We start from the raw sequence: 18,689 nt of genomic DNA on the forward strand, positions 1-18,689 counted from the left end.
GATAGACTTGCCAAGGTCACAGGTGGCTTACAGGTACCCTAAATACCCCCCCAGTATATTATTTACCACTTTCACCCCAAACTCACTGAGCTGCCTCCTTACCCATTGCTTTATGAATCATACTGAAAGAAAATGCGTGCTAGAACATAATTTTGTCAAACGACCAATATGTTCTACTTCTCCTTCAAGTTCCTTCGAAACAAAACAGGGAACTGCACCGCTCTGCACCCACTGGCTTTTAGAGACCGAGCTCTGCACACCGAGGACCTTCCACCGCCGCACAGAGTCACTGTCCCTGACAGGGAGAGGGCTGGGGTGAGGACCGGTTAATTCAGAGTTGGAGCAATCCCGTGGTCGCCAACATGGATGCATTCGCCTGCATCCTGCATTCTGTGGCCTGAGTGGCCACAGAAACTGCTCTGCGGGCCACAAGCAGCCCGTGGCCTGATATGGGCTGTCCGTGCTTCTTCTGTTCATGCGTTACTGGGGCTGGCCGTCCTAAAGGCCTGCCACACTTTTCATCGCACAAATAAAAGAGCAATCTCAGGTAGCACAACATGAAGGAAAGGCAGGCTGGGCGCCTCTGCTCGTCGAGATCTAAAAAGGCAGCCCTGAGCACGCATGACTTGCTGCGACCTAAACATGCTGAGCACTTCCCAAGCCACAGCAAGTCCCGTGTCTGCTCTGCACCACCCAGGGACGAAAATATTTTTCCTGCCCTCTTCCCTCAAAATGCTGAGAGGGTGGGAATGATGAATCTGTGACTGGCTCCTTCTTTTGGCCGCTGTGTACTGCGGTGAAAGCATACCCATCCCATGGAGAGGTGTTAAACTCACCTCCCTACGCAACAGGCGGCTGCCCCAATTCCAGCCCTTCCCGTGAGGGGAGCTGGAACTCGCACCCACTCAGTCAAACCCCGCTCTGCTAGCGGCTCCTCCAGAGCTACTCCTCCGCTGGCCCGAGGGCACCCGAAAGCAATTTAAAATGAAGGCGGCTTCCTCACTGTGGTGGTTTAGCCCTCGTCACCACACAGTTTTTCGCTCCCCCTCCCCAGTGGGACTGGGGAGAAAATTAGGAAGGAAGGAAAACTCGTGGGCTGAGATGAAGACAGTTTACTAAAATAGCAAAGGAAAATGACAGTAATAACAAAATGTAAGGATATTAAAATATACAAAATGAACAATGCGTGATTTCTCACCACCCGATGTCCCAATGATCGACACAGCCTGCCCCGAGCAGCGATCACGGAAATGAAACCGAGCAGCCAGCAAAGGAGCAAAAAAGAGCTAGCAAGGCAGCAGAACCATGCCAGCGAGCGAGAGAGATGAGAGATGGAGAGAATGGAAAACGGATGCCCCCCTCCCCCGCCATGGGCAACCCCCACTTATACAAGGAGCGTGACATTTAATGACGTTTACTCTCTTTGGCCAGTTTGGGTCAATTATTCCATCGGTCTCTCTCCGAGCTTCCCGCATCTGCACGTCAGCGAGACCTGGAAAGCCAGAGTGTGTCCTTGGTCTCATCAGCAACAACTCGTCAGGGTGTTTATCATCGGGGTGTTCATCAACACTCTTCACATACGAAATCCAAACCACACCGGCTACGGAGAGGAAAATTAACCCCGTCCCTGCCCAAACCAGGACACTCGCATTCCTTCCACGCAGCGGCGGCTGCTCAGGTAGGGCAGCAGCAACCGGCCAACCGCTGCGGGGACTTATGGTCGCCAGAGCCCGGCCTCTCCACTCCCGCCCACTACCGCACCCCCCGACCCAGGCTCTGCAAGGCTCCGCGGGGACCCCGCCGCAGCCAAAGCGCGGGTACGCGGCGAGAACAGCAGTCGCCGAGTCCAGCCTGCGGAGGGAGCAGGAGCGTGGCGCGACCCGTAGCGGGGCGGGGCTCCTCCGCTGATTGGGTTGCGGGCCATAGGGGGGGCGGGACGCGCGGCGAGAGGAGGTAGAACGGCCCCTGCGGGCGCCGGTGCTGCTGTTGGGCTTCGGCGCTGCGAACGGGAGAGGGGCGGCGGGTGAGCAGCGGGGTACGCGAGCGGGAAGGGGCGGCGGGCGAGCAGCGGCGGGCCCTGAGGGGGCGCGCGGTGGGGGCGCGCACGAGCCGCTCTGGCGGCGCTGCGGGAGCAGCAGCGGCGCGGTGCGCGGGCGGGCGGGCGCGGGCGCATGCACGGGCACGGGCACAGGCACAGGCACATGCGCACGCACGCACGCACGCGCGCTGCCCGCCTGACCTTGAAGCAGCTGCAGGCGCGGGGCGGAGAGGCAGCGTGCTCGTGCTTGAGGGGCTGCGGGGGAGAAGCGCGCTCGGCGGGCGGGGTGTCGGCCGGGCCGCTTATCTGGCGGCGCGCAGGTCCCGGGACCGCCCAGCCTCTCGCGGGAGGCTGCTCCTATCCTCCCACCCCACCTTGTTTTTGAAGTGGGGGGGGGGGGGCTGCCTCCCGGGCTGCTTGGCGGTAGGAGGGAAGGTCCCTTCCCTGCTAGGCTCTTTGCCCCCGCTCTCTGGGCTGGCATGGGGGGTTTGGGCTATAAGGGGGTCGGGGGGGAGGGCAGGCCCTATGCTCCTGGGGCCGTCCCTGCCAGGTGCCGCGCCCGCAGGCCCCCTGTGCCGTTCCCCTGGGTTAGGCGCTCTGCTCGTAGCAGCCCCTCCGTGCGCAGGCCCTGTGGTGCCCTGACTGCCAGGTGGGAGCCTAGGCCGCAGATTTGTCACTTGGAAATGGCTTCTCGAAGCTGCGGGACATTCATCTCCTTGTACTCTTGCCCTAAACAAAAGGAGAAATGCGTGGATGGCCGCTATTAACCTTTGATCTCCAAATAAAAGCTGCTGGTATTGCAGAGCTCCCGGGCGTAAGGGAGTAGTTCAAAGCCATTTCCTAGCCGTGCTGCCTGAGGGCATGCTCAAGTTGTATGCTCCCAACCTAAACGCCTGTGCCAACCCAGTGTCTAGTTACTGGGCTTACAAAGGTTTTTCCAAGCATCTTTTCAGGAAGAAATGCTGAAGTAAATCAGTCACGGTTTACCTTTCAGATAAGTTTTCTGTCTAGATAAATCCAGACTAGAAAAGTTATTGAAATGCTTTTGGAGAGTTAGTTAGACTCACAGAATAGTTTGGGTTGGAAGGGACCTTTAAAGCCCATCCAGTCCAACCCCCCTGCAAGGAGCAGGGACATCTCCAACCAGATCAGGTTGCTCAGAGCCCCGTCCAACCTGGCCTTGAATGTTTCCAGGGATGGGGCATCCACCGCCTCTCTGGGCAACCTGTGCCAGTGTTCCACCACCCTCAGTGTAAAATTTTTTTTCCTAGTGTCTAATCTGAATCTACCTCCTTCTATTTTAAAACCATTACCCTTTGTCCTATTGCAACAGGCCCTGCTGAAGAGTTTTTCCCCGTCTTTTATGTAGGCCCCTTTAGGCACTGGCAGGCTGCTATCAGGTCTCCCCAGAGCCTTCTCTTCTCCAGACTGAACAGCCCCAACTCTCTCAGCCTGTCCTCATAGGAGAGGTGCTCCAGCCCTCTGAACATCTTCATGGCCTCCTCTGGACCCTTTCTAACTGGTCCATGTCTTTCTTATGTTGGGGGCTCCAGAGCTGGATGCAGTACTACAGGTGGGGTCTCACGAGAGCAAGAGTAGAGGGGCAGAATCACCTCCCTCAACCTGCTGGCCCCACTGCAACCCCAAGATGGGGTTGGCTTTCTGGGCTGCAGGTGTGCATTGTCACATTAAGTTGCTCTTGGTTTTTCTGGAAGACTTTCATAGCAGCACACCCACAAAAATCCATGGGCAAGCGTTCCACTAGTGGCAGTGACTGACCTTGGACATCTTATGTAGTGGCAGGGGAACAGCCTGACCTGACCTGTTGTGTTCTGAACTTCTAGGGCTTTGGTCAAGTTGGTGGGCACTCCTCCAGAAGGCAATGGACCATGCCAGAGCGACGATTTCTAACTTGGTAAGACACAGTCCCCCTGTGCCATTTGTCTTTCGGTGGGTTGATGATACTGCAGAAGAAAGCTTCAACAGCATCCACATTGGTACCAGGGAAGATGACAAATCCAAAGCAGTGTTAGGTGCTACTGAGTGGGTTGTGAAGCAGGTGTCACTGTAGCTAGCTGGCCGTGACAAGGAGGTGGCTTAAGCAGTTCTGTGCTGCTGGAGTTATCGTTAACTGCTACAATTTCTTTGGTTTCTCAGGAAGCTTAGAGAGCTTAGACTGTGAAATGACCCTAGGTTAGGACTGTGAATGTGACGGTTTGGTCTCTGAACAAGCACGGAGGATATGTGGGGTTGAGACACGTCCTCTGCAAAGTGTGAGGGAGGCCAAGCTGTCGAGCAGCCGAGCAGGGAGACTGCTAGCATAGACTGCGATGTTGCCCTTTCTGGAATGTGAGCAGCCAGCGCCTTCGTTGCAGGTAGCGTGGGCAGGGATAGAACTGTAGGTCTGAAATAACATTGGCTTACTTTTAACCAACGAAACTGATGTCTGGTCTCTTCACCTCCAGTTGCTGACTTGCGGCTTGAGAGCAAGCCGAGAGCTGTGGATAAGCTGCTGGGATTGTAACAGGGCTTGGGCAGCTGCTTCTCCAGAACTGTTGCTCGCAAAATATTCCTCTGGCCTTTTAGCCAGTCTCCTGCCTGTCCCCAGCACGACCGTAGCTGCAGGCAAGTTCAGCGGCTCTAATGGAAGCTGAGTGCTTCTGCTCAGTGCCTGGCTACGCCTGGAATTGAGTGTAACTGTCTGTTAATCTGAGCGACTGCCTTGCACTCAGGCTGCTGTTCTGTGGGCGGTTGGACTGTTGTGTTGCAGCTGTTTAGAAAAGTGAGCCCAGGCTGGAAGCTGCTCTGCTTGGGCACTGATAAAGACCTTTTGAACAGTTCTGGTCACTGGTGGATGCGGGAAGTGTATCCCCAGCTTTCACGTTAGCTGAGGTAGCAGGATTCCCATGGGTCATGTCTCTCCAGCCTCGCTGCTTTACAGTACTCATCAATAGTGTAATTTAAGAGCAGCCTGGGGTAGTTTAACACAAGATTATTTAGATAATGAATGAGAATATTTACGTCAAAGTGGTTGTGGCTCAAAGGCACAACCAACCATAGACGAGTTGCCTTCCCTTTCTGTCCTGATCAAAGTTTCCTTCTGTGCAAGTTGCACATGTTTGGGTCAGATCAGTGGACTCCTGATTAAGACCAGGAGTTTCTGCTTCAATCAGCCTTTGCCATGAGGTCGCATGGGAAATGCCGTTGCTATTGGCTGTGTCATATCTGTAACAGACTCCAAGCTAGACTCTGACCAGTGTGGCTCTGAACTTGCGCAGGGCAAACAGATGCTAGATAGACTCGGGAGACCCTGAGTGGGTCTGAGTCTAACTGTCTGTTCAAAGCAGCCAGCCTGACTTACTGACAGCCAAACGCCTGGGCTGTGCTGGAGCAGTTTCAGATGAACAAGCTGTATTTGCTTTGGAGCATAGGTGCAGCTGACTGCAAGGACTCTAAGCTGCTGTAGCAAACTCTTCCATCGCATGACCTGTCTTTCCACACAGTTTGGTGGCGAGCTGATGTCGTATACGCGCTTCAGTGTTGCTCGGCAAACAGACGGAGACAACAGCCATGTAGAAATGAAGCTGGCTGCTGATGAAGAGGAAGGAGGGGAAATTGGGAGAGCAGAGCACCTGCATGCCACCATGCCTGCTCCACGGAGAAGTGGCAGGAACCGCTGCTTCCTAGCCATCGCAGCTATCCTCCTGCTTTTAATTGGTAAGGAAATGAAATGGGTTCTGGTATTGAGCATATCTGAGGCTGTTAGCATTTGAATCTGTATTGTTTCAGGAGGTAATTAAAGAGCCTGAATCCAGCCTGCAACCTCTAAGTCACTAACTCTAAGTATGTCTAGCTCAGACTTACGATACAGAATTGGCACAAAGAAGTACGAAGTTTCACGGTGGAACTCTGACTTAGCTAAAGGGCTAACTCGTCCAAGTGGCAAGTGTACTGGTTTACCATATCTCTAGAGATGTGAGTGAATGCACCAGTAAAGCCTCTGGTGCTCATCTCTCAGGGGTTTTAACACTGCCACTGACCTAAACTAAGGATTCTCCTTCCCAGGTGGTTCTGGAGGGACTCTGCCAAGCACAAGATCAGATTTACAGTGTAGCTTAAAACATGCCAGCTCAGGCAAAATGTCAGGCTGCATATTCCTGTCTGTCCTTGGGTATGCCCGCTTGTCAAAAATGGCATGAGAGCAGAGATGCATCTTAACCCTGAAGCTGCTTTGAATGCACTTGTATGGTGTGGGGCTGGTTTGGTCATCTTTCTGCAGCACAAAGAAACACCTGTTCTGTCCATAGGATTTCTGATCGGCTACTTGAGTTATCGTGGACGAATGCAGAAAGCTAGCAGGTGTCTGGATGGAAGCGGCAAGTGTGAAATTACTCCTACTGCATCTTACTTAACAGAAGATGATGAAACTGAGGAAGACTTAGTTCCTGAACCACCTGTCTACTGGCCTGAGCTCAGAGACCTGTTGTCAAAGAAACTGTCCTTAAGTCGTCTGGCTGACAGCTTGAGGTAACGGTTCCAGAAAGCTTAGCTACAGCTATGAGACAGGTGCAGCCTGTGAGTAGAACTTGAACTCCTTTGGAGAACAAAGGCCTTAAAGATGTTCTGGGGTGACCAGTGGTTAAACATGGGCTTAAACAGCCCATCCAGCTTGGGTTTGCAGGCTAGAGCAGTGCAGTGCAACCTGGTGCTGTAGCCTGAGCTATACATCTGTTATCTACAGGCAAAGAGCAGATAGGGAGACTTTTGAAGCTGGCCAGAGTGAAGATGAGAACCTTGCCAGCTACATTCACGAGCAGTTTGCCAGCTTCCTGATGGATGAAGTGTGGAATGATGAGCACTACATTAAGCTGCAGGTCAAAGGCAGGTACGTTAATGAAGACATGCAGATCTCTTCCTTACAAGATGGATATCTGTAGTTTTGCACAAACACATGATTTCTGCTAAAAGCATTGCTAAAATTGTGAGCCAGTTACCCCTCTCCAAAAAAGGCCTTAATCTAGCCCAGCAGTAGCTGCTCGTATCTCTTCTCAGGCTTTCTAAATCCAGAGGGTCTGGTAGCCCCTGTTCGCCTGGGACAGCTGTTTCCTCAAAGCATGTTTAGGAACTGGAGAGAAAACAAACTTGAGTAAAAAACTCAACTGAAGGGCAGATTTCCTGTGTCTAAAACTGCTAGCGTGGGCGACTCTGTCCTGTCACCCAGACAGGTGTGGCAGACCTGGCAGTGGCTCCTATAGCAGCTCAGGAGGTTATCAGCAGGCATGGTCTTGGCTGACAGCTCAGACCCTCTTGTCTTACTTGCCCCTTCATGTTGGGGGGGAAGTGAATTTGCTTAGCGCCAGTTAGGAGGGGACTGAGAGTTTTGGAAGCATAGATTCTTTCTGCTACTTGTTTTCAAAATTATCCTTCGTTAATGTCTCTGAACAACCCCAGAGATTCAGAAGTACTGGGATGAGTCTGCCTGTTTCAGGCTCTGTATTGACTTGATCGGAATTGCTAGGGCACAGACTGAAATATGGGAGCTAGTTGAATATGGAATTTATGTGTGAAAGAACCTAACACTGTCTCTTTACATTTAACAGTAGCAACAACAAAGTATCTGTTCTCAAAGATGGTGAAGAAGAGGAACTGGAGAGTACCAGTGCATATGTGGCATACAGCAAGAGTGGTTCTGTTCTTGTAAGTGACTCCAAGAAGATCCTGGAAATGTGCTTGCATGCTTCTTGGGTGGCAGTGTCCAAAATAAGTCCCTTCAGCTATGGAGTGTATAAATCCCTCCCCAGTTAGAGAGCTGGGAGTGGTGGTGGAGAGAGTGGGGTGGGGAGTGGGCCCATATAGTTTGATTACTTCATCAAGATGCAGAAGTAACTCCTTAAACTTCTCTGCTGGGATCCAGACCAGTATGTTGCGTGTGATCAGACTTTACATTGCTGAGCTTGAGCTCCCTGCTGTTAATGGGAGTCACTGTTACTGTGACTCTGTAGGCTGTTTCAAGTATCATACTGACACAGGACTGCTGCATTTATAACCAGTGTTTCTGTTCCAGGGCAAACCAGTCTATGTGAACTATGGCCTGAAAGCTGATTTTCAGAAGATACAGAAGCTGGATGTTTCACTGAATGATACTATAATAATCTTCAGAGCTGGAAAAATAACCCTTGCTGAGAAGGTAAGAAGTCTGTGCCCTAAGGCCTGGTCATGTGGCAGCAGGAAGCTGTGCTTCCGCCTCTCGAAGACACATCTCTGTGCCTCACTTCAGGTCTCTAGAACTTGTGTATGTAGGCTTGTCCCTGCAGATCTGATCTTGCTTGTTTGCACTAAGCCTCCACATGCAGGTCTGCACACCAAGACTGAACAGAGCTGGTTACTGTTCATTGTGGCATTGTTCTTGGCCTCTGGCAGTCCTGCTGGGACAGCCAAGCATCTAGAGTGATGGAGCTATGGGGCTGGGAGGCAGCCTGGGGGCTACAGGGTGCAGAGCTGGCCGTCATTGCTAGGTGCAGCAATAGGGCTGCTAGGAGCAGAACATCCTTGCCTCCAGAGCACCTCTTATTGCTGCAGCCAGCCAGATGCTTTCAGAGCTTTGCTGCAGTGTCTCACCTGGGTCCTTGCTGACTGTTCACCAAGTGAAGGTGCTGGCACTGCATGCCCAGTCAGCTACCTTGCATGTTGCTGTAATGTTCCCTCTGTAGTGCGCAGAACCGAATAGCCAAGCAGCCTAAAGGAGCCGAGTCCTTCTGTATGCAGGCCTATCTTAGGTCTGACGCAGAACCACCCCTCAGATGGGTGTTCCTGGGGAGGCTGGGGCGTAGGACTTTTTCCGGTTAGACTCTGTCTGTCTGCATGCATCAGACACAGGCACAGCTGAGAACACTTCTGCAAGGGGTGCTCACTGGTTCTCCAGTCCCCTTCCCGCTTTTCAGACTGGTGTCTAGCCTTGCAAGAGTATTTGTACTGGTGGCATATTGGAGGCAGCTGGGTTGTAGGTGCATTAAACTGGGACCTGACTAGGCCACTCTGCCTCCATTTTCCATGTGAAGATGGGCTGCTCTCTTGTCTTGAGACTAACCTAATCTTGGAAAAACAGAAGGAGCATAATCCAAATTAAATAACATCTTCTAAGCCACTCTGAGGAGCAAGTATGAGCTGAAGGAATCATAGGGTGAAACACTAACTGTGGAGTGTCCTAACTGTTCAGAAGGGTGTTAAACACTCTGCCTGGAGTAGGACTGAGCTGCTGGTATTCAACTTTCTTGTGTATCTGTCACTGTCAGGTAGCTGTTAAAATCTGTTGTGGAGTTGGGCATTGAGGAACACAACGCTTCACACCATTACTCCATGTACTTGCCTTAACTCCCCTTGTTTGCAGTGCTAACGTGTAGTTAATGTTCCTCCTTGCTTCAGGTTGCAAATGCCAAAGAGGCAGGAGCAATTGGAGCCCTGATGTTCCTGGACCCCTCCAATTACAAGAACACAGATGCGCTTGTCCCCTTTGGACATGTGAGTATGCAACTGGCTTCCCTGCTTGTAGTTCTCGTTAACCCTTCTTGCTGTGGACTGCAGCAGTCCTTCTGCAGGCCTCTGGCTTAGCAGTGCTTCATGCCCTTGTGTAGATGGAAACTGTTGGGCTCCTCTGAGACTCGAGGACTCCTCTTGCTTTTCACAGGCCCACCTTGGAACTGGAGACCCTTTCACCCCAGGCTTCCCTTCTTTCAACCACACTCAGTTCCCGCCGGTGGAATCTTCTGGACTACCTCGCATTGCTGTTCAGACTATCTCTAGCCAAGCAGTAGGCAAGCTGTTCAGGTAACTGTTTCTCCTGGCTAGCAGGCTAAGCTGCTGTGGCCCTCTTGCAGGAGTGAGGATGGTGTTGAAGCGCTGTGAGCCCAGGGAGCTCTCTGCTGGTCTCTGCTGTGTATCGCAGAGTGCGCTTACTGGAACTGGCTGGAGAAATGTTGCTTGTGTCCATGTCTCCTGTCTTAAAGACTGAGCGTAATCAAGTATTGGATTTCTCTTGGCCTCTGCATCCTACCTTTCCCTGCTTAATTAGTGGTACAGGACTGCAAGCTATTTTGTGAACAGGCCCAGAACAAGGCTACACACTGCAGTTACAGGCTTGCTTTTTACACAGACTAGCTAAATGAGGTCAGAGCTGGATAATGAGGTCAAACGATCTCTCTTTTTCCCTCAGAAAAATGGATGGAGATGAATGCCTTCCGGAGTGGAGAGGTGGGGTCATAGGATGTAAGGTGATGCTGAGCAGCAAGAGCAACATGACGGTGAAACTAAGCGTGAACAACGTTATGGTGGACAGGAAGATTCTGAACATCTTTGGTGCTATCAAGGGGTTTGAAGAACCAGGTAAAAGTAACTGCCTTGTGGCTCAGTCTTGAGGGGAGCCCTTCCTCTTCTGTGATCATCAGAACGTGACAGCTGCTCCCAGACGGAGACAGCTACTTCCTCAGCAGAACCAAGACCCTTCCCTAAAAAAAAAGTTGAACTGCGCTGCGAGGGAAATGCTAAATGAAATCGGGCAGCGTGCCAGATCCAGGGATCAAACTCTGTGCTCTGTTCCCAGTACAGAAGCTCAAAGCTGCTTTTCTGATAAATGGTGTTTGCAACCTGAACCTTGCAGCTCAGATCTTGATGTCTCCTTTATAGATCGGTATGTTGTGATTGGAGCCCAGAGAGACTCCTGGGGCCCAGGAGCGGCCAAGGCTGGTGTTGGAACTGCCATGTTGTTGGAACTTGCCCATGTGATCTCAGAAATGGTAAAAAAAGGTAAATATTTGTGTACAAAAGCATGGGGGTGGGAGGTGCTGCAGGTTTAGCTCTGTGTGTGTTAACATTGGAGAGCTCGGTTGCAGAATAATCCTTTGGGAAGGCGGGAGGAGTCTGACTAAGCTTCCTGAGAAGCTGTTACTTGTCCAGTATGGACAACTTGTCTGCAGTGAGCACACGCTTCCAAGGGACTGCTTGCTTGTGTCTGGCATGGCTTGGATCAAGAATATCCTTGGATAACACACAATGCAGAACTTGAGCTGCCTATTGGACAGCCAGGCCTGAAGGTGGGGAAAAACTGAGGTGGCTAACCAGCTACAGCGGGATGGGGGGCTGCGTGGTGGCACTTGGTGTGAGTGCTGTTGTCTACAGGGTTAATTTTGGGCACAGGCAGCAAAACAAAAAAGTGTGGAAAATGCAGAGAGCGTGATTTTCCTGCACAGCTCTGCAGCTGCGAGGGGGGCAGGGTGCAGTGTCCCTGCAGCCACTAGCGTGCGCATTTGTCTGCAGCAGACAGAATGCTTCAGCTCTGTCTGAGGACCAGGCAATTCATCAACCCGGGCTCTCGGTGCTAATCTGTATCGCCATGGGGAAAGGGCAGACATCTCAGTCTCTCTCTTTGCAGATGGCTACAGACCAAGGCGCAGCATCATCTTTGCTAGCTGGAGTGCAGGAGAGTATGGAGCTGTGGGTGCTACAGAATGGCTCGAGGTACTCTTACTTTGATGGACTTCTGTGTGGTGACTACGCAGTTGTGATTTGCTGTTCCTGTGGATTAAACATCCTGGTGTCGTATTGCTAACCTTAAAATACTTGGTTTTTTTCTAGGGGTACTCTGCCACACTGCATGCCAAAGCCTTCACTTACATTAACTTGGATGCTGCAGTCCTAGGTAACTTGCTACTCTTTAAGTTCCTTGAAACTGAATGAGGCCAGAATAGCTTGACAGATGTCCCTTAACCTCCAGGAATGGGGGCTGTGACAGAGGTTGGTGCTGGGTGTTTGGCTGAAGACTGGCATGACTCCATTTATTCTCCTGTCGTCGTTAAAGCTGGGAGGTTGCTGTAGCCTGAGCCAGAAGGAGGCAGCTCTGCTAGGTCCCAGTAGACTGTCCTGTGTCTGTTGAAGCTCCTTTAGCACCAAGCTGTAGATCAGTTTTTGCTCAGTCACAGGACTGAGCAGCTCTAGCGGTAGTGGTTAATTATGCCAGCAGGTCAAATAGCCTTTCTTTTTTGCAGGCTCCAACCACATGAAGATTTCTGCTAGCCCATTACTGTACACGTTGCTGGAGAAAACTCTGAAGGAGGTGAGTTGAAGAGTCTTGGGCTAATCAAGGTGACTGTGGTTTTAAGGAGGAACTGAAAGCAGCCAGAGCTTTGCTGGGTCACTTTCCCAAGCTGGGACCTTCTGAGGAGAAAGCCTTGTTTAGGAGGAAGGGCTGAGATACTCTGGAGGGCCCTGTCTGAAGTCAGCTGGGCTCCATGAATTGCAGTTCATGCATGCAGAATCTAAAATCAGCAAATGCCACAGTTCGATGGGAGTTGAATGTCTGTCCAGCATGAACCGTGCCTGTGTGGAGAAAGGTCAGGGGAGCACACCTGACTCTGACATCTGCACAGCAATGCAAGCTCCAGGATGGACCTGGAATCCCAAGCAGAGGTCAGAACAAGTGCACTGACTGTCATCTCTGTGCAGGTGAACGACCCAACAAAGGATTCGAGAAGCCTGTATGACAGAGTTGGCTCTGACTGGGTAAAAAAAATGTAAGTATTGCCATCCTGCTATTTAGGAAAGCAAATTTCCATAAAGGAACAAATTAAATGGCTTCTGCTCTTTGTGCTGCAGTGCCACACTGCTGTCTGGGGCAGGCTCTACCTGCTGAAATGGGATCAGGCAAGCGTGACCGGTACAGCACTAGCTGTACTTAGTGCTGCCTGTGGGCAGCCCAGACACCTTTTTGTAGGGCAAGAACAGCCTTGTACAAAGACGGCCAGAAATGGACAAGCAGCCCTTGGCACTTGGCCAGGACTCCTTGCCAAAACCAGTCTTGACAGGGTAGTCCAGTTGCCTGAGAGCTTCAACTGTAGGGCTTTTCTACTGGGATGTCCAGACTAGTTGGTAACCACTCAATACGCATCTTTTGCAGTGTTCCCCTTGATCTGGATAATGCAGCGTTCCCTTTCCTGACCTACTCAGGAATCCCGGTGGTTTCCTTTGGTTTCTGCAATGTAAGTGCTATCTGCCTGCCTGATGTGCTCATTGCATGGAAGGTGCTGTGAAGGTAACTGCTCTCCAGAATGGCAGAGCACAAGGTGCTGTCTGAAGCGTGTTGTCCATGCAGGAGCCTCTCTGGGGAGGAGGTGCAGCCTCCCCACCTGGTGGCCGTGGCAGTACTCGTTGTGAAGGCTGTTCCTGAGGCATGGTTGGCCTACAGTCTCTATTCCAGAGTCCTGAACGCTTGGTTTTTGTTGGGAGCAGGCTTGCTCACTCTTCTAGAGGCTCAGATGACAATGATTCAGAAGCTAAAAGCACTACAAAGATGTCAAGCTGTTGTTGCTTCAGTGAAAGACCATACTACGGCCCGCTGGTCAGCAAGCAGAGCGCACTGCGGAAGCAGTACTGTTGCCCAGAGCAAGTACGAACTCGGACTGTTCAGCTCTGCTGCTGCAGCTTGGGGCTGGCAAAAATGGCACCAGCTGAGCAGCCTGCTCTTACTGCAGGCGTGCAGCTGGGATCATTTCTGATAACAGCTTCCTCTCCTTATGAATGCTTGGGTTTTGTTAGTGTCAGACTTGTTCCACAAAAAACCCCTTGAGTTATCCTGTCAAGAAGGGTTGGAGACTGCTACCAGCATGTATAAAACTGGTTGCTGTGAACTCTTGAGGTGGGGGACTGGTCTATGTGTCTTTGGGTCTAACAAACGAGCAGAGCATCCTGCTGATTGCTGGAAACTAGGGGACAAGGTGCAGGAGTTTCGTTCCTTTCCCCTGTGCTTTGAAGTTTTGCCACTCAAGTCTCACTACTTAACAGCACAAGGAGATGGGATGTGGTGGAAGTAGCAAGCAAACTGTAGTGGGAGGTGAAAAATCCTAGCTGGAGAAGCATTCTGGCTTAACTTCAGTGCCACCTTTCTTGCAGAAAGATGAGGAATACCCCTTCTTGGGCACTACTCAGGACACCGTGGAGAACTTGAAGATGACTGACAAATTGTATGCCCTTATGCGTGCTGCTACAGAAGTTGCTGGACAAATAGCTCTCAGGCTGACCCATGATCATGAGCTCTTCCTGGACTTTGAGAGATACAGTGAAGAATTGCTAGCGTTCCAGGAGAAGTTTTTACCCTACTATCGGGATGTGAAGGTAAGAAAGGCTCTGAGTGCACTCAATCACTGTAGACTGTTATGGAGCCATGTGCTAATAAGGCTCTGCTGCCATTGGATACAACAAGGTGGACGTCTTCTTACTTTGGGCACAAAAGTGAAGTAAGATGTAACCTGAATTGATGTTCTTTATAGAGCAGTGCAGGCAGAGTCACTGTGGCAGACAGACTTAGCTAATCTGGCTGTGGTGAGCTCTAGAGGAAATGAATGTGGATGGTTTCTCGTCTGGTTATCATTCACAGCACAGTGCAGCTTTGCATTTCATTTGCACGTCTGCTGAAAGCCTACAAGAAATTATGGGTGGGGAGAGATGTCACTGAGCTCAGTGACCCCAGAAGAGCCTGCCAGGAACTTGCTCTGCTGCTTGGTTAAACTGGAAAAAAAAAAACGGGAAAAAAAAAAAAACAAAACAAACAAACAAAAAAAAAAAAAAACAAAACCACCAACCCCACACTTTCTTTTGGTAAGAGAGCAGCAAAAGAAGAAAATCAGGTTTGCTAACAGCTCCTCCTTCACAGGCGCTGGGGCTGACCTTGGACTGGCTGTTTTTTGCCCGTGGTGACTTCCAGCGAGCTACAGATGCACTGAGAAGAGACATTGCAAACAGTGACACGGAAAACAGGGTTACCCGCAGAGCCCTAAATGACAGGATCATGAAGGTGAGTATCTGCAACTGGTTTTCCTTTCTTCACGAAGGAAGAGAGCTGGGATGGGCCTCTTTCTTAGGAGCCATGGGCACTGTGCAGACCTGTGTCTCTTCCACTGGCTTAATGTCAATGTGACAGACTTCTGTGCTGGTGTCAGGAGAGGGTCTGGCCCTTGCAGAGCTGCTATGGGAAAGGTTGGGTGGGGATCAGAGATTGGGGTCTTGTGATGTGGCAGATTAGGAAAGAAAAACTTGGGATGTGAGTGTATAACCCTAAATTTGCACCTCTACTCCAGGTGGAGTATGACTTCCTCTCGCCATACCTCTCGCCAAAAGATGCTCCTTTTCGCCACATCTTCTTTGGCAAAGGCTCCCACACCCTGAAGAGTCTGCTGGAGAACCTTCAGCTGCTGAGAACCGGAAAGGACAGCGTGGACACGAGTATGCTGAGAGAGCAGCTGGCACTGGTGACCTGGACCATTAAAGGAGCTGCCAATGCTTTAGTGGGTGATATCTGGGATACAGACAACGAATTCTAGACATGGCAAACACCTGGTTAAGGTACAGGATTAGGGAAACCCACTCCCTAACATGGCATCATTTTTCTGTAGATTTTCTGGCAACGTATCTTTTTTTGACCAAAGTTGAGCATAAAATTTAAATCTCACCTTGACAAATTCACAGGAGGCAGTTTTAAAGCAGGTACTAAGATTACCATAAAATCTCTGACCAGGCTCCCATCTGTCACGTACAGCCGCTTGTGGGGCTTGCTCTCCACTGTACTTGAGAACTAACAGCTCAGGTGACCCCTGAACCGGTACCTTGAGTGGGGAGGTACCTCATGTATTTAGAGTTTTAATTGTTGGCCCCCTAAACTTAGTGACAAAATAGAAAATGGGTTCCTCTTAATGCTTATAATGAGGATCCCTTCTCTGGCAGGGAGCTGCAGAGACCAACCTGTAGTTAAAAAAATAAAACAGCGTAGTAACAGCCCGCAAGTGCTGGACTATCAGCAAGCTCTGAAGTGCCCGGCCTGCCTTTACGCAACAGCAGGGTCCCAACGACATCTTGGAGGCTTGCTGCTGCTAAGGCAGGTCTCAATACCCAGGGAAAATGACCCAAAGATTATCTAATGCACCCTTTATATCCTTAGTTGGCAGCTCAGTAAGTCCTGCGGCATTGAGACATGGCTCTAGGCTGACACTTCAGACCTTGTTGCTCTGGGGCCTTTTGTGAAATCAAGTCTCTTGCTGGCCAAACCCTGTTTGACTGATGCCATTTTGCAAGATGGCTCTTGTTTGGCACTGAGATATTTATTTATTTGTTTATTTATCAGTGACAGCGTTCACTATAAATGGTGTGGTTTTTTTATAGAAGATAATTATCGGAAGCAGTGCCTTCCATAATTATGACAGTTATACTGTCGTTTTTGAATAAAGCAGCATCTGCTATTACAATCAAACATGATACTGGAACTTTGCATTTAAAATAATCCAAACAGGCCCCTCCAAAAAAAAAAAAAAAAAAAGAGGTCTTTGAAAACTAACAATTAAGCTTTTTGTGGCAAAAACACCTCTCTAGAGGAAACTTGAAGGTGTAAATCTGGTAGCAAGTTTGAGTTGTACTCCAAAATGATCCTTGAAATGCTAAAAACCTGGGTGGAAACTCAAGTACTAGAAATTTGGCTTCCCTGTGGTGTCCATGCCTCTGTGGGCTTCGGACTCCCTCTTTGCCCCCCCCTTTCTGGACGGGGTGTGAGCACAACTTCCTGGCCCTACCTCCACCCACGGCAACACACACAAACTCCTTGTACCTCAAATTACGCATTGTCCCGATTTTTGAAATGGCAGCTTCCTGCAAACTTCCAGTACCTTATGTATCATGAAACCTAACTGACATTATCGGGGGCAGTGTCTTCCATAATGTGTAAAGAACAAGGTAGTTTTTGCCTACCACGGTGTTATATCGGAGGCAGTGACCTCCATATGTTGCACTATGGGTGTACGTAATTATCGGGGACAGTGTTTCCCATAATTGTTCTATGCTTATCATGCAATGTCATCTGCAAAGCTTGATGGTTAGTATCTAACATGGATCAATTTCCTGCAGTCCTATTTTTTTCACTCTCCTGTGGTGATGCAGATACAAACTTCGATCTGTTATGTACTTCCTTCCTGTTATGTACTCTACCTTCTCTGTAGGCTGAACTATTTCAAATAGCTGTGCTGTCTTGAAGTGGCTTCCTGCCTCCAGTCACGGGACTGGTGCTTGAATGTTTAGTGGAAACTAGGTTAGTTAGACTGTGTGCTCTGTGGTGTAGTAAACTTCCTTCAAATCAGTTACAAAGACTTGGAGAATTAAAGGTGAGTGTAGGCCTTGGGGCTGACTGCTGTCTGGAGGGCTCTGGTCACTGCTTGAGTTCAGGAGGTGTGTGCTGGTTAAGAGGCTGGCCTGCTTTGGTGCTGGAGTGATGCTGGTGCGCGTGCATGGGAAGCTGCTTGCTCCCCAAGTCTCACTGGAAACTCCAGTCTTGCCTCCTGGGTGTTGTGTGGAGGGGGGAAGCCGGTGGCACCTTTCTCATGGTGCCTCTCTGCTCACTGACCTGAAGCTGAACACTGCTGCTGTTTTACAGCTGCTGAAACTGTGCTGTTTGTTCCCAAAAAGCAGCTGGCTGGCTGTCACCAGCCGGGTAGTCTGCAAACAATCTGATCTGGCATTTAAACCTAAACCAAGCAAGTGACCTGAGCCCTAGCCGTAGTTGTTGAGGGAAGGAACATTGTTCAGCAGGAGCAGAGCCCCAGGCCTCCATGAGGAACGGGCAAGGACGAGCCCCCAGCCTAGTTACGGAGCTCAGTGCTCGCTAGCATGAGGGGGCTGGATTTTCATCCGTCTTTCTGGAAGCCTGATGCCTGGACTTATGCAGCTCCTTGCTCTTCTTTAAGTACCCTGCTGTCTCTGAGGCCTGTGTGCAGCCCTGTCTGTGTTACTGTTTCCTAGTGACACTTCTCTGGATGGCATTTAAGAGCTGCTGTCTGGGAGTCCTCACCGTAGTGTTTTGCATGCATCTTGATGTCAGACTTAATCACATGCTTTGTAGCCAGCAGAGGAAGAGAGAGCCTCTCCTGGCTAGGCAGCACAGCTGTGACTACTGGGATGTTGGGATGCCTTGCTCGGTGCTGGCATCTGACTGGTGTGCGGTGCAAACTGTTTCTAGGTTACCTGCTGTCTGCTTGAATAAAGTTTTAAAGCTTGAACACTCGACTCCTCTTGTGGGTTTTTGCAAAGCCACCGTGCTGCTTGAGTCAGGGTCCGGCCTCACCGCAAGCAGCTGGGATGAGGACTCTGGTGATGACATGGAGGAGCAGTGTATGCAAGCCCCCTGGCCACCTCTTTCCTTTCCTGGTCCTGCTGCTGTTCAGCCATTGACCCTGAAGAGCCTGCGTCGCTGGGGTGGGTTGTGGGAGGAGGATAAAGCACCAGATTTCCCATGGGCTGTGGCTTTGCAGGTCTTTGCTGCTGAGAAGGTGGGAGGGCAAGGCTGTGTCTGGGCCCCGGGAAGCCGGTGATATCCCACATCTTGTCCCTGCCCTTGCCGCTCCCCCTGGAGCTCCCTGGGCTTGAGGTGCAGATGGGTATTTGGTTACTGCTTGAACCCCGGAAAGCTTTGGTAGAGTGGGAGTGCACTGGTTCGGAGGTTTGCGTTTTAAAATTGCTTGGCTCTCCTCTACTGTCCTCCTCCATCCCTGGAGCCACTCTTACCTCCTGCTTTACAAACACGGTATCCCGTGAAGATGCACCATTTTGGGTGGGAGGCTGCTTCTCCAGG

At 50.6% G+C, this 18,689-nt stretch overlaps 1 protein-coding gene across 1 annotated transcript; it reads left to right on the forward strand.

Annotated features, from left to right (window-relative positions):
- The first annotated feature begins 1,987 nt into the window (after positions 1-1,987).
- On the forward strand, positions 1,988-18,117 carry TFRC (transferrin receptor). The gene is made up of 19 exons (XM_086754763.1): positions 1,988-2,023; positions 3,883-3,953; positions 5,542-5,755; positions 6,346-6,565; positions 6,780-6,923; positions 7,639-7,735; positions 8,103-8,225; positions 9,461-9,556; positions 9,723-9,862; positions 10,248-10,417; positions 10,718-10,837; positions 11,463-11,548; positions 11,666-11,729; positions 12,076-12,143; positions 12,533-12,600; positions 12,984-13,065; positions 13,976-14,197; positions 14,736-14,876; positions 15,160-18,117. The coding sequence occupies exons 2-19, from the start codon at positions 3,921-3,923 to the stop codon at positions 15,400-15,402; spliced, it is 2,331 nt and encodes a 776-aa protein (XP_086610889.1). The 5' UTR covers positions 1,988-2,023; positions 3,883-3,920; the 3' UTR covers positions 15,403-18,117.
- The last annotated feature ends 572 nt before the right edge of the window (positions 18,118-18,689 follow it).

Source organism: Chlamydotis macqueenii, chromosome 9, assembly GCF_036417535.1.
Source record: "Chlamydotis macqueenii isolate bChlMac1 chromosome 9, bChlMac1.mat, whole genome shotgun sequence".
Lineage (NCBI taxonomy): Eukaryota > Metazoa > Chordata > Aves > Otidiformes > Otididae > Chlamydotis > Chlamydotis macqueenii.